Genomic DNA, 15,892 nt, shown 5'->3' with positions numbered 1-15,892 from the left:
CGAATCTCGTGCCGCAAGTAGCTGAGACAGTTTTTCCGATTGCGAATTATATTACTTAGCCAAACTACACTACAGTTAGTATAGGCAACAAGTTTACGAGTTGTATCTTTTTTAATTTTACTACCAATAATTATTTTAAATATATATATCACAATACTTTATTGTAACTTTGCTAAAAGCCGACTTCGCTTAAAGCCGACGCTGATTGATTCTCTCATTTGGGGTGATAGGAAATCCTAGCACGCCGACCAATTACAGCGCTCCATCGATCGCCTGATTGTAAGTTGGTAACAGACTAGGTGACTCGTGGTACTACGAAGCATTTGTAGCACTGACTAGACCGCAGCCTCAATCGTAATATTTCTCTTTTCACCGAACAGCTGGCTGACAGACCGAGCGAGAACGCAACGAACGAATAAACGAGCGTTCGCAGGTGGAGTAACGCGATGACAGATTTATTCGATATCGCGAATCTGATCACGACCGTCGGAGTGGACGGCGTGAAGATTAAGCAGGAGCCCGGAGTGCCAGAGAAATCGTCGAACGAGATCCTAACGGAGCTCTTCAGCACCTTCGACACGCCGGACGACGGCGTCGCGTCGCCGTTGAACAGTGGCCACCAGGTGCCAAACGGCAGCGTCGATGAACCCGATGTGCCGGACAAACCGCAAACGAAGAAAAAAAAGACTAAGAAAAAGCATAAACACAAGGAGAAGAAGCACAAGAAAAAGTCGAAATACGATTCTTCGGATAATGACAGCGAAGCAGAAGGTAATAATTTATATTAGATATTGTTTACGCTACAATGACGCAATTAATTCTTTTATCTGTCTTCATTAGGTGTCAAAAAGAAAAGAAAACATAAGAAGAAATCTAAGCGGAGGCATGAATCTGTTTCAAGCAGATCGTCCGATTTAGGTTTAGCCAAAGTAGCTAAGATAGATGATGACGTCGACGGTGACAAATACGACGACGCGAGGTCTCAGTTTGACACTTTGAAAAAGACTGACACAAGTGAGGAGAAAAAATTAGATGTTCAGTATGTAAAAAAAGATCTTGATGCAATGGATAAACTTTTAGATAATTGTGGTAGTCCGCGATTACCGCCTATATCGAAAAAAACAGACGACGAATGTGACGAGCCGGTAATACCTAAACTTATCGGTATGTATTTTTTTTACTGTTAATAATATTAAAAATATAATTGATAAATAATGTATGTATATTTAAAAATTATGTATAATATAAATAATTATTTTTTCTATAAATAGATAAACCGAAACAGTCTTCTCAAGGAAAAATATTAATAAAAGATCTGAAGAACAGTGTTGTTTATAATGAAACAGTGAAAGAAATAGAAAATAAGCAAAAAGCAAAAGCTGCAAGAATGGAAGATGGTGAATTATCTGACAGTAGCAGCAACGATAATAGGACGCCTACTTTGAGTCCTACGCCGCCTCGAAATCGGTCGTCATCGTTTAGTCCGAATAGAGATCGAAAAGGCAAAATGTTTAGTCCAACAAGAGGACCGATTGCTTTAAAATCTGATCTTAGATTAATCTTGAAAGAAAGAGAAAAAAGAAGGTAAAAATTTATTTAAAAAAAAAAGAAATTGTTACATTTATAAGAATTACACGATTAATTTTAATTTTAGAAGCACAAAAGATAAGAGCAGTCGTTCACAAGACAGAAGATCGCGGTCACGGACACGATATAGTTCGCATAGTAGAAGTGATAGGAGAGAAAGACAGAGAGGTAGGAGTAGCGAAAGACGCGACAGAGATAGAAGCGAAAGGCGGGACTCGAACAGAAGTAGAGAGAGATATCGGTACAGAAGCCACAGTGAAAATAAAGACAAATATCCACGAGGTCGGAGTGCGAGCAGAGAAAGAAAGTTAATATTTTATTAAATTATTTGAGAATTTAATTACGTTTTTTTTTTAATCACGTATAATATTATATCTTTTTATTTATAGAGAGAGAATAGAGATTAATAAAAAGAAGCTGTTAGAAATTGCAAGGAGAAATGTTATAAATATGATAAAGCAAGGAACTTTATCGGTAGTTCAACAAAATAAAGCTATTGCCGCTATACAATCTGGTGGGAAAACAGTGGATGAACTTACAGGTAACTTTGTCGTTTATATCTATTATCTTCCGATTTTTATTAATTCTTATATGTATATATTTTTATAGATTTTTGTAAATCGTTATCCAAGTCTGAAGCATTAGGTGAATTATCTAGTATTTCTTCTGAAGATGAAGAAAGTGAATCTGAAAAAGGATTTCACCATCCTTTTCTTTTAAAAGAAAGACCTAGTTCGATCATAATGAATATTAAGGTCTGTATAAATTTAATATATCGTTAATTACAACTTTTATTTCATTAACATAAACGTGAAAATTTAAAATAAACCTTATTTCGTTTTTTTAGGATGCAAAACAGCTGCCGACAAAAACATTTCAAGAAAAAACGGCTGAAACGTCAAACCAATTACGGTTGCAGTTCCCTGTTTCGAGCGGACAACATCATAGAAGAAGCGGTAACAATTTTTTAAATATAATTTATGGCTGTGTTTTAGTCTATGTGATACTATATCGTTTTCAGAAAATGAATGGGTGCCTGTTACACCAAAGAAACCGGAACCGAAAAAGATATTTGTCCCAGTGTGTACAAATTTATCAACGGTTACGCCGCCTCCTCTTGTGGCACCTGTGCAAGCTCCAATGCAAGCTTCAGTGCAGCCTACTGTACAATCTTCTATTCAATCTTCTGTGCAATCTCCTGCTCAACCTCCTATGCAACATCCTGTGCAAGTTCCTATGCAAAGTGTTTTTCCAACAACGACAGAGGTAAAAAAAAAAAAAAATGTATAATTAAAGCTGTAAAAAAATACTCATTACGATTACGATTACGTATAATCGAAAAAAACATAATTATCGATTACGATAATGTTTACAGACGATGGATATTGGCTCTATAGTGTCTGAAAGATTAGCAGCTATAAGAAAATTACGGGAAAATCCAAATGATATAAATGCTTTAAATGCGATGAATCGAGCACAAAATGAGGTAAAGAAATACGGTATAAATTATTATATATATATATATATATGTATATTAATTTATATCATATTATAGATGAGAACTTGGGCTGAAAGTAAGCAGATACCAGGTCAGTTTACTGGTAGTACAGGAGTTAAAGTGCTCACACCTGCAGAATTGTCTTCAGGTTGTCAAGCTTGGGCACGTAAGGTAAAGTTATTATTATACATTTTATTCCATTCCGAATTCATAAAATTTGTCCAAGAGTTAAATTCCCGATGCATTTTCAAATCAAACAAATTTGTTATATTGCAAAATAATTTTATTTTTATAACAATTACGTTTAATTAATAATCTATAATTTTTTTAATATCGCGTAATTAAAATTCTAAATAACTCAACACGTTACGTGATATGTAAATGCATCTTAACATATATCCATTATAAATCCTTTTCCTTTTTATTTTATTTTCTTACTAAACAATGAAACAGGTTAAACATATTTGCAATAATAATGTTCTGTGTTATTATCAAACTTAAGATTTTTGACCTGACATTGTTTAGTATATATACTGATATTGCCTGTAACAAGTTTTCAGGCATGGTCTCCGCTAAAATCAATAAAACGTTAACGTTGATGTTAGTAGAGACTGTGTTGTAGGCACAGACTATTTCTTATTTAGGAGTGGATTCTGTGCCTGCATGGACACAAGAGCGCTATTATTTCAATAAAAATTTAATTTAAAAGTGTGAAAAATTATGACTTTAAATAAAAAATCTTAGTAATTTTTATATTATTTTAACAATAAATTTAATAATAAAGGCAATGCGATATAAAATTTTATGATACTATATATATAAATTTAAAATATATATTACTACAAATTGCATTATACAAATAATAAATTTCATGCGATATAATTAATTGAGATAATGAGCTCTTGTGAGATTATTGCTAATTATCATCAGCTTCCTACTATAGGATTTCGCCTGAAGCCGAGATATTGTCTCTTAATTATAAAGCTGGGATATTTAGCATTAGTCTGCATCCACCTGAGGGTTTGTTACAGGCATATAGCTACGTCAGAGAAAAAAACAACTTGGACAGCCCAGTGCAGAGATTATTATTTGTTCGGTATGTATTTGCTTGGTAAGTATTCTTAAGTTGTATAAAATAAATTACTGTGATATTTTCGACACAGAGAAAGAGAAGTTCCTTCAAATCATAACTATAAAAAAAATATATATATACATATATATAATATATGTAGTGTATATGAATGTGATCCTCACAAAGGATCTCGCTCATGAGTTAGAGTCGCGTCAGCAGTATTTTAGTTACGGATTATTTTTTAAATCATTATAATAATACTATCGCATCTGTATGCGAACTTGAACAATAAAATAATATATATGTATATATATTAATCGTGATAAACTTATTTATTTAATTGCATTATTTCTAATGTTTATACGTGTTTTTTTTAGCAATTGTATATTATAACTTCAAAGAATATAGGACATACGTCGTAACTTAAAAATTGCATTTCAATATTGAATTCGCGCGATGCAGCTCTATACAAATTAATTATTTATTTTAATTTAACAAATTATTTAGGATCAGTTAGTATCAGCGCAGCCTGTATCAGGTGGAATGGGTATGGCATTACTACAGAAGATGGGCTGGCGACCTGGTGAGGGTTTGGGCAAGAATAAAGAAGGCGCCCTGGAACCGTTACAACTGGAAGTCAAATTAGACAAGAGAGGATTGGTTTCCGAGCAGGATATCATGCAAAAAGCTAATAAAGCTGCTAAGCCTATGATGCCAACAATAAAAACATTGGAAGGTATTAATTTGAATTATTTTGCAGCTATATATATTTTTAAAAGTAAGTTTGATCTGCATTTTGTTACTTATATATAATTATTTATTTTCAGGCAAACATCCAGTGTCACTTTTAGGTGAATATTGCACGAAAAAGAAACTCGGAGTACCAGTTTACGAATTGTGCCTTGAATCTGGACCAGATCACAGAAAGAATTTTCTTTTCAAAGTGAGCAATATTATTAATAATTAAATCAATATTTGTATTTTAATTATAATCAAACATACTTGTATTTACGTGTATAAAAATCTATTACAGGTGAAAGTAAACGGTATCGAATATAAGCCGAGTGTAGCGAGTTCGAACAAAAAACAAGCAAAAGCAGAAGCAGCGCAAATATGTCTACAGAATTTAGGCTTGTTGCCCTCTTAGTTTCGTGCATCAACATAATCAAAGGATATTATAAAAGTCCAAGAAGCTTATATATCACTGTCGCGTAACACTACTTTTTAGTTTTTCTAAAAAGAAACCGAATGCCATACAAGTAATTTTGAATTATTATTTGAAAAATAATATCGTAGGAAATTGGCAAACAACTGATGTGAATTAAATTGACAAGTGACGTTACTAAGTAATAATATAATTAATAATTATTAAAGCTGACTTAAAATTAATGTACAGTATACTTATGTACAAACTACTGTATTGCGAATAAGCTATATTTCGTTTAAATTCAATGCAGTAATTTTAAAAAAATATATATTTGCTCTCTTTAAATATTCATCAGTTGCTTGATCAATCACATAAATTATACTTGAAAAACACTGCGTATTTTTAGAAAACTGTGTTTCTGTTATTTTTACATCTTTTATTTATTGTAAATATTAGAAAACGTTGACGAGAGAGAAATTAGAATTTATAAATAAAGATTCTAATGTACGTAATTTCTATCACCATTCCCGTATTTTATTACTCCAAAAAAATCATCTGTTTTAAAATCGGAGCAGTGGCGGTTCGTAATGGTATTTATCGAAACTAAAGATTTTTAGTTCCGATAAAATACACTGTAAGCCACCGTCATCTTCACTTTAAAACAGACATCGGATCGGATGTTTCGAATAAACAGCCGGACCACGCGGCTTACGTTTTCTCTGTTAAACAAGTAAACATAGTTTTCGACTTGAATTAAATTAATTTTATGTTATCCGTGCCATTCGTTTTATTAGTAAAACTTGCAGGTTTTACATATCCATTTATCGTCGAAAAATAAAACGTGCCGAGCACAAGCTTTACGGCGTGCTATGCTGATAACTTACCTCTGTTGTTGCCGCGATGGAAGATGCAGGTGCCACAGTTTTCTACGACGACGAGGACTGTCTAGACTACGAGTGCTTGCACAGCAATGCCGAATACGATTATGATTATGCGGACTCAGAGAAGGAAAGCCTTCACGAACTGTACCAGTATTGTCTCACTCCTAGTCTGTACGATACAGGACACTATATATTGCCTTTATTGGGCAGCACAATCTTATTTAGGCTGTTGATTCACACTAGTAAGGTTATTTTTATTTCATTTACTTATATTTATAATATTAATGCGGTTTATATTTCTCAATTTTTTCTCTAATTTTTCCGTGATAAATAATTGTTTTTTTTTGTCTTACGTTTCAGAATATATATCGCACAAAGCATTTCATATACTATCAGTCAGTATAGGTTTGTATATTATTCACCATTACGTGCCGGAGTCCGTAATAATATTGATAATATTCACTCTATTTTCCTATGGAGTTTTACAAGTGGCAAAAAAGTGGCACATAGGTGTAGGAATTTTTTTACCGTCCCTTTTGATAATTGCATATTGGTATGCTTTATGTATAATATTATACTAATTAATTTACCTTTATGCTTTATTAAGTATAATAAATAAATGGTATAATTTCAGTGAATTTTTTATGCACCCAGTGACATGGCATAAAATTCGCAGTGTAGTTATGATTATGGTGATGAAAGCAATTAGCATTGCCATTGACACTGATGATTCAAATGACTTGCCAGATATTTATAGTTTTATGGGTTACATGTTCTGTGGCATAACTTGCTTATTTGGACCATGGGTATCGTTTAGAGATTACCTATCATTGCGTTATTTTACCGGCCAGGTAATCAAACAAAAAAAAAAAAAGTATATCTAATTTTTTTTATTACTATATAAAAATATTTAATTAAAAAAGTCAGATTTATGTTGAAATGAGTTCTGGATTTCTAAGGTAATTTAAAATAGCAGCATATTTAATAATAAATTATTTTTGCAGACGAAATGGTGGATAACATGTTGGAAGGGATTTATTTTCCTTTCTCTTTCCTTTGTCTATTTGAGCGTTTCAAATTGCTGGATACAATGGGTTGGACAATTTGTAGAAAACTCTGGGAAGTTAGTATGTACAAACTAAAAGAATTTTTAATGAATATATATCTTATTCTGTGTAAAAAAAAAATGTTTTTTAATATATATTTTAGATGGGTAATGGCGTACAGAGACGCATTGTCTTTCAGAATGTCTCACTATTTCGTTTCGTATTTAGCTTCAGCACTATTAGTATTGGGAGGATTTTCACTTTCATCGTCAACGATAGTTAAGCCATTATATATTGAATTACCACGCTCGCTTGTTCAGGTGGTTATTCATTGGAACAATCCGATGCACTACTGGCTAAAAACGTGTACGTATAAAATTTAATCGACGCAAAACAAAATTTTTTATAATTTTACAATAAAACGTCAAAGGAGAGAAATGGATTTTAAACTTATTTTTGTATTTTATTTTTTCGCAGATATTTTCCGTCGCAGTATCAGAAATATGGGAAAGTTCGGCGCTGTGATCATCACTTATTTAATAAGCTCTCTTTTACATGGATTGAATTTTCAATTAGCGGCAGTATTACTTAGTTTAGGATTTTATACGTATGTAGAATTTCAGCTGAGGAGCTTGCTCGCCGACACCTTCGACGCTTGTATCGCATCGAAACAGTGCACTAGACAAAAATGCGCGCACAAATATAACTCGCATAATTGCTGGTGGGTGTTTATGACAAACTTGATGTTTTCGGGATTAGCGATGTTTCATTTGGCTTACTTAGGCCTTATGTTCGACATGTCTGATTTGCAAGAAACAGGGTACAGTTATAGTCACACTATCAACAAGTGGGCTGAACTCGGATTTGCTAGTCACTGGGTAGCATTAGCTACGTTTTGTATTTACATTTTAATTAAGTGAAAAATGAAATTAATTATTTTGTAATTCTTTAAGGCAGTCATTTTTTTAATCAAAATAAATCCTATTTTTAACAAGCCGTATTAGATTGAATCGAATTAATTTCGTCGTAAAATTCTATTATTTAATTGATTTATACGTAATCATTACAAATTGGCGAGAAATGAGATTTTCGCCGTGCCACTGAACTTATTCCTCTTATGCTCCTTACACCTCCCGAGGGTTTTTGAACGATTTCAAATACTCGGCACTGCGAAATATCTGAATTGACGGGTTTTTCACGTTATTAATTTTTTTATTTCTCGGTTATTTAAATGGGCGCATGATTAAATTACGGTTTTTAATTCTATTCGATTTTTCTTGTCTCTGAAATTTTAAAAAGATCGATAAAATACATATTCTTTATTGAGTATATAACACAATATAAAGTTCACTATGTAATCTATACATATTATATAGTTTTTTCTTTATATATGTAGCACATTTAGTAATTTTTAATTATTAAAAAAGTTTACAAAGAGCATTTAAGTATACAATGTTAAATAATACTCTTTCAATATTTCCCATCCTAATCTAATGTTACAATAATTGTCATTTTTGTAATTAATAAAGACATCTTTCCACACTCTACGATACTTTTTCCCGTCTTAATCCAATGTGATTAAATAATGTTCCGTTTGTAATGTTATTATGCAACACAATAGTCGTTATAAATTGACTACCGTGCAATTCTTATATACAATTCCATATTCATTTTGATGATAATAATTATATATTTTGAGTTTATACATATAAGAATGATTTCGTTGCAATGTAACATTACAGTTGAACGATATATCATAAAGAAATATACATAATTCACAATTCCTAGACCAACATTTAAATTTTCCAGACATCCCGTAATTATATAATTTATACAGTGCATTTATTCGAAAATAAATAATTGTTTTCTACAAATTTCTTGCAACCTAATGGCGAGGGGACTTTATTTTCCTAAACATCACATTTTAATAACAATGTGTTCTTAAACACTATAATTAGCAAAAAAGCTATGACTTCCATATTCATTGTATAAATGAATACGCAGCTAATTTATATAATCTACTATATAAACTACATACATATGTGTAAAAGCATTTGTATGTGTATATTTAATTAAGAGCCTTGTACTAAAGCTACTATTGACATGTCTATATTTTTAATTCTATATATCAACTTCATAAAAAATAATAATTCTTATCGTAATAATTTTAGATACAGCGCGACACACTATCTATAGACAACAATTATAGTTACTCTTACGATTACCATCTGTATTAATTATTATTGATATTTTAAATTGAAAACTTCTTCTTGTTGCCTATTTTGTTAATTTTACATATAAAACAATTTTAGTTTCATCAGTTGTCTCAAATAATCGAAGATACAAAAATTAAAAATATATTAATATTATGAATTAATTTTTGTTCCAAGCAAGATAAACGTCAAATGTTAGATGCGAGATATAAGTAATAAAGCGAAGTATTGTTTATTAAATTTTAATAAATTATTAATATCTATATTTAATGAACAATTAATGTATAATCTGTGAGCCATTTCTACAAATACAGATCACCTTTAATCGCTATTTAACTTGTTTTTAGGGTACTCGTAAGAATAACAGCTTAATTTTAATCTTGTACTTAAAGGTATTCCAAAAATTTCATAGTCAACTTACATTTTTATATACAATTTACACGGTGTTCTATATCAGGACATCGAATATCACTTCATCTTATCTTCAGGCCAATTTGTATCATATGATGAAACACCTTCTTTCATCGAAGATGTTATTTGATTTTTTTTTTTTTGTGTAAAATATTATTAAAACTTTAATCCCTCTTTTTTTCTTTTTTAATACATAAAAGTTTTTAATATATATATTTATATATAATAATAATTATTATAGTTTCATCACATTTTTTGATATGTGTTGCACTAAAATAATCGTAATGGAAATATTTATATAAATTAAAATGTATTCACGATATGTTTGCAAAAAGACCTGAAGATAAATAATATTTCCTACATATTGAAATTCTCTCTTTATACGTTGCTAAAATTATCAACGTACATACATAGTACAAAAAAAAAAGAAAGAAAGAAAGAAAGAATAAGATAGTAAAAAGTCGCATAGCGTAATTGTAAAATCTACATTTGTTTCAATTAAATAAAAGATATATATATACATAAATTAATATGTTCAAATTTTTCAACAGATCTACAATTTAATGAACAGATCTATATTTTATGGAAAATTATATTAAATAACATCGCTGGTAAAATAAGTTGCATTAATCATATACAAACTGCACATATAATATATACCATTATTCATTTGTCTGTTCAAATTCAAAGCAACAAAAGGAAATATTCAACAAGTGCCATAATTACAGTGTTCCGAGCCTGTCGATATTTGCTTTAAACTAATCGAGTTACGGCAAAATGCTTTTCTAACACACTACATTACCGATATCACGATAATGCAAAATAAATTTTATTTCTTGCTAACGAGCTAATTCCGGTCCACAATAATTTTTTCATAACAATAGAAAATTATATGTATTATATAAAAATGTTTATAGTAGTTTAATACGATAAAAAGTGTAATAAATTTAATTTTGAAGCCATAGGCGAGGAATTACACTCCTTTCGTGATCATATACTATATTAAATTTGATCTTTTTAGATCTTTAACAATGACAAGAGCCTTAATTACATTAATTACAACCATAATGGAAATATAATGAGATAAGATATAATAGAACATCTTATTTCATTAAAATAATGATGATATACAACCATTAAATATTCATATAACATTTAATATTTTCATAAAATTAAATAAAATCAAAGGAGTGTATTTTTGCGTTACTGCAAATTACATGTTAACACTAAATTTCGCAAAAAAAAAAAAAGAAAAAAACACGCGAACATAAAATTAATATTTTAGCAACATTGAAAAAATTATTGAAAACAGAAATTATTAATCGAAATAATTTTGAAAAAAAAAAAGAAAAAAGAAATATATATATATATATCTACAAATGTGCTTATTCTGACCAGCAGAAAGTTAAAGTGAAGATGATATCAACAGAAATCTGACTTTCTTTTTTTAAATTAATTTTTTGCAGACATCTAACTCATCGCAATACTTTGATATATGGAAGAACAATTAAAAGCCGTGTAAGCTATATATTAAATACCACTGCGACAAATGCATATCCCATAATGCAGATATGACAAAACCATATTAATCAATAATGCAGTGTTGATGATTTTGTCGAGATATAGTTTGATCTTCGTTGATTTATGATATAAAAGCCTGGGCAAAACTTGCTTGAGTTGAAGGATTGAAGATCAGAATGAAGTGCTTTTTATTGTATGATGGGATTTAAGCGATGAGATCTTCGGCGCTGGTGAGATGCTCCAGTTACCTGACAGTCCTCCCCAACGCCACTGGGAATATCGGTTAGTCATCTGATAAATGCACTTTTATAACTTTTTGTTGTGCGCGCACTGCAAGTCACAGAAATAAATGGGGTCGGTTTGTTAGCCACCTTTGGTGCTATTGATTTCATTGCATAAGCACTAAATGTAATATTACGAGGCCTGGACTATATAATAATACAAACTTCAACCTGTGTGATACTTCCCTATTTAATTGTTATTTGCCCAGGCCTATATAAGATTTGTATGTAATACATGCTAATGAAAAGAAATTAAACTTAAGAGTCATGCTGCATGCAATATAAACCAACTATTCAAATCAATAATACAAAACGATTATGTAATCGTAATTAATTAATTTTTTTAATTATTTTCTCTTTTAAAAATAAATAAGAGAGAAGATTTAAAATTGAATAAAGAGTGATAGAAAATGTTTGTAAGTTTATATGTATAACAAAGCGTTATAAATTATTTTGAGAATACTCGTACGTTTATCTGTTAATAGATATAAATCTAAAAAACTTAAGAAATCTTTGTATAACTGTGGTAGTAAATGGTGAAAAATATAAAAGATAAAAATATAAGTAGATAAGTCGTGAGTACGGAAAGTATACTTGCATGATGACAACAAAGCAAAGCTAAAAAAATTCTGAAGCAATAAAAATTTGGGAATGGAGAAAAAAGAATATTATAAAAGTCTTGTTTTTTTTGCACATCAAACAAGCAAGGATGAAAAAAAAACTGCAGAATCATAAATTTAGGCCCAAATTAAAAAAAAAAAAAAAAATCAAAGACAGTTATTGACTTACTGCCTGAGCGAATAGCGAGTAACTCGGTCTGCCGACCTGAGGATCATATTCATGCGCTGTTGCGGTTGCGGTACTGAATGATTGGCAGACGAGTTTGTAGCGTGGGCCTGTGCAGCCATGCAGGAGGTACGTTTCACCCTTCTCACTGGTTTTGATACGGTTAAAGATGTAACAGGATTGGTAGTAGTTGTATTGTTGTTGATGTTATGGCTCTGTGTTGCCGGTTTAGACCTAATACGGCAGGAAGATGGATCACAGCTACTGTTGACCAACCAACTGTTTCTACAATTTCCAATTAAGATAAAGAAACCCTTTTTTTTCAGATATACGTGCAAAGTAATAATATTTAATTTAATTTCTTACATATTAAAAGCATGTGTTAATGTAAGAGTGCAAGCGTAGATTAGAAAGATATAGACAAATAAGAATACAATTCGATAGTATCATGGAAAAAAAAGGTATAAAAAAATACTTCGAAAAAGAATAGAGTAACGTATAGAAAAAGAAATAAATTAATGAATAATTGTTTAACCTTTTCACGACTGTCGTTGCCGTAGATCGCGATAACAGTCTTTTGGTGGGATCTCTTTCTTTATTTCCCACTAAGGTAGTAATAGCTCCTTTTTGACTTCTTGTTTGTAACAGAGATCCCAAGTATGGGCTACAACATAATATGCATATTAATTTTAATACGTAAAAAAAACTCAAATATCACATAAATATTCAGTACGAAAAATATATTTTTTACTTACTGCACGACGGTAGATGTCCCTGTACTTGTATTAACGGAAGTTTGGGCTGTCGATATACCTCTTCTTCTGGCTTTAATTCTGCATAATTTATCGCCTTGAGTCAACGTATTATATCTAGCCGTAGAGCTAACTCCGGCCACTGGTCCAGTATCGTCCAATTTTATTTCATCCACACGATGCATTATACCCGATACATTATCCTCCATCAAATTCTTTACATCCCCTTGGAAAGAAGCCCCTCTGGGTCTGCCAATTATCGAGTATATCCCGTACTCATGTACTGGATTTCCATTTTCAGATTGCAACGGCTCTTTTAGCAACGATCGGAGATATGCTTCCTTTCTAAAAAAAACATAAAGATTTAATTTTTAGCTATTAGATATATCGGAAGGAAAAAAAAAAAAAAAAAAAACACCACATGTATATGTATCAACCTTTCCAGCCATTGCTGCTGATGTCCAATTACGGATCCTGGCCTACATATCCTTATCCAGGCGATCGTTTCATGAGCTGTCAAATGATAATGCTTCATTATATAGCAACCTATAAGAGAACCCGTTCTTCCAAGACCTGCTTTACAATGTACAGCAACCGCGCCACTTGCATTTTCTGCTATTTTAAGAAACTGATGCATTATCGCATCTGTCGGCGTCGAGCCATCCATAAAAAACAAATCTTTATGAATAAAGCCGGCATCGGTAAAGCTCGACGCATCGTAGACCTTTTTATTAAGCCGTATAATTGTCGTTACATTATTACGGCTAAAATACGTAAAATACCATTCTGGTCCGTGAAGTGGATAGCCTGAAAAAAAAAAGGAATTAACGTCTTATCTAATTACACAATCATGATTAAATAATTAATGAAAACTAAAACTTAAATGTACAAATAAATTTTTCTCATGTTCCTTAAAAATGTTGCTTTTACTCTCATATATTCTTCAAACTTCGCTCATATTTTCGCATATATTCCTTTGCTTTTGTGCTCGTAAACATTCACCCCATGAATTTGCTTGCTCGCCAGATTTCTTCTCACTAATGCATTCTTTTCCATGCACACAACTTTCTACACCACGACGAATATAATTAAAATGGAAGTTACGCACCATCTTCCATTTTAGATTTTGCATGTGGGCCACAGAAAGCAATAAACTTTCCAGGTACTATCCAATTTAAATCGCCATTCTCAACTCTCTCAAAGTGTTCATATTCTTTAACACAGAAATCTTCGAAATTGAAAAAACCAAGACGATGGCACTTATATATAGCACTTAAACAGTCCCTTAACGATATTTGATAACATGGTGGTCCAACCGAAGCGTCGCGAAACATGATAAACGATGGATTATTTGGATTTTTTGTCAAACAATCGTAAGCTTCTTGTGCCGTACGCTTGCAATATAATATCTGAAAATACAATTTGTATTTTCATGCATCAATAAGCAACAGATTTTTTTTTTCTGGAAAATTTGCATTTACAAATCGTAATTTAAAAATTAATAAAATTATAAGAAAAAAAAAATTTGCTATTACCGCATAACTTCCTATGAGAAACGCAGCGTTGACTCTTCTCTCTGCATCCATTGTTGTATAATGCACTAGTTTCTTTTTACTGAGCGCGATGCCTTTTAACTTCTTATTAACTTTTTGGCAGTATCTATACAACATCGCCAAATTTAAAGGACCAAAGTCAGAGTAAAAATTCTCGTATATCAACTCGTTGTCAATACTGAAGTAGTGTGTGTTTGGAGTACTTTTTGGTTTTATTGGTGTCCTGAATGTTACAAAATACAAACGATCTGAAAAAAAGAAGCAAATTAATTTTTTTTCTCCTTACGTCGAATGCGAAAAAAACTTTATTCTTTTTTTTTTTTTTTTTTTTATTCCGGCAGGCTTGGTCAGCTGTTAAAGATAATCGAGAAAAACTTAAATCAAGAAAAACATAAATAGCAGTTATAATTACAGAGCTGCGTTAACAGTAACAAATATTATCCGAAAGTAAGCCTTCGAGATACCCGAACGTCACAAAAGTATCATAGATTTATATGTCATTAATTTTAATTAAAACTGCGTTTTTTTTTCCGCAGTAAAGACCTCGCAGATGTTCCGATATAGAAGCGTTACTAGGTGCCTCTAACGAAGTGCCACAACCCAGGCTGAATTAATCAAAGGGAGTGCGTTACTCCGCGCGTCATCAAAAATAGATTTCAGTCCAGGGCGGATTACCTTTTATAAATTCACACGCGCACATCAGAACCTCGTTCGCGTCCTCCATCGTGATCCAGTTGCGGGTGTACGGCGCAGTAGCAGATACCGATCAGGTGGATCTGTCATCAGCGCGACGTTAATGCAAATAGGAGCGTTCAATTAGCGCGATATAGCGCGGTCGCGCAGTAAACACGGGGACGTTAGAGTGGGCGGGTAACTAGGCGAAGTCATCCGCCCGCGGTGGATGCTAATCAGCGCGGCTGCTCTGCCTACGCGCGCAAAAATCGGAGCTGCGTTACGTCAGGACGCGCGCGCGCGCGCGCGCGCCGCCGCCGTCGTCCTCGTCGTCGTCCGGTCCGGGCGCGCGCGGGGCTTCCGTCCGTGAACACCGAGCACACCCACGGTGGCCGATCGGCGCCTCCGCCTCCGGGGAAACAGAGGAGTGGGAGCGCGCACCTCGAGACTCCTCGCCTCGCGTACTGTCGCG

The 15,892-nt window shown here is 32.3% G+C and overlaps 3 protein-coding genes across 5 annotated transcripts; 2 read left to right on the top strand and 1 right to left on the bottom strand.

The window, feature by feature from the left end:
• The first annotated feature begins 154 nt into the window (after nucleotides 1-154).
• Nucleotides 155-5,816, top strand: LOC139112408 (protein Son). Its single transcript, XM_070673402.1, has 13 exons — nucleotides 155-771; nucleotides 841-1,164; nucleotides 1,272-1,584; nucleotides 1,655-1,894; nucleotides 1,977-2,128; nucleotides 2,197-2,342; nucleotides 2,435-2,543; nucleotides 2,609-2,853; nucleotides 2,963-3,073; nucleotides 3,143-3,256; nucleotides 4,665-4,893; nucleotides 4,985-5,100; nucleotides 5,191-5,816. Exons 1-13 carry the CDS (start codon nucleotides 447-449, stop codon nucleotides 5,302-5,304), a joined length of 2,538 nt encoding a protein of 845 aa, XP_070529503.1. The 5' UTR covers nucleotides 155-446; the 3' UTR covers nucleotides 5,305-5,816.
• Nucleotides 5,817-5,917: 101 nt separating this feature from the next.
• Nucleotides 5,918-8,225, top strand: Por (Protein-serine O-palmitoleoyltransferase por). Of its 2 annotated transcripts, XM_070673414.1 has the most exons (7): nucleotides 5,918-6,034; nucleotides 6,111-6,427; nucleotides 6,546-6,738; nucleotides 6,820-7,036; nucleotides 7,190-7,308; nucleotides 7,395-7,597; nucleotides 7,709-8,225. In XM_070673414.1, the coding sequence occupies exons 2-7, from the start codon at nucleotides 6,205-6,207 to the stop codon at nucleotides 8,149-8,151; spliced, it is 1,398 nt and encodes a 465-aa protein (XP_070529515.1). In that variant the 5' UTR covers nucleotides 5,918-6,034; nucleotides 6,111-6,204; the 3' UTR covers nucleotides 8,152-8,225. The 2 variants fall into 2 exon arrangements, with proteins under 2 accessions (XP_070529515.1, XP_070529516.1); XM_070673415.1 differs by having other exon boundaries at nucleotides 5,925-6,427.
• A 1,752-nt stretch (nucleotides 8,226-9,977) lies between these two features.
• Nucleotides 9,978-15,883, bottom strand: Cdc14 (cell division cycle protein 14). Of its 2 annotated transcripts, none has more exons than XM_070673409.1 (8): nucleotides 15,424-15,883; nucleotides 14,731-14,996; nucleotides 14,304-14,604; nucleotides 13,633-14,002; nucleotides 13,199-13,540; nucleotides 12,979-13,107; nucleotides 12,447-12,677; nucleotides 9,978-11,706 (listed from the first exon to the last, which is right to left on the bottom strand). In XM_070673409.1, exons 1-8 carry the CDS (start codon nucleotides 15,470-15,472, stop codon nucleotides 11,664-11,666), a joined length of 1,731 nt encoding a protein of 576 aa, XP_070529510.1. In that variant the 5' UTR covers nucleotides 15,473-15,883; the 3' UTR covers nucleotides 9,978-11,663. The 2 variants fall into 2 exon arrangements, with proteins under 2 accessions (XP_070529510.1, XP_070529509.1); XM_070673408.1 differs by having other exon boundaries at nucleotides 12,447-12,728; nucleotides 15,424-15,878.
• Between the last annotated feature and the right edge of the window lie 9 nt (nucleotides 15,884-15,892).

The sequence above is a fragment of the Cardiocondyla obscurior genome, linkage group LG28 (genome assembly GCF_019399895.1).
Source record: "Cardiocondyla obscurior isolate alpha-2009 linkage group LG28, Cobs3.1, whole genome shotgun sequence".
NCBI lineage: Eukaryota > Metazoa > Arthropoda > Insecta > Hymenoptera > Formicidae > Cardiocondyla > Cardiocondyla obscurior.
This window is presented reverse-complemented; position numbering and strand designations above follow the sequence as displayed.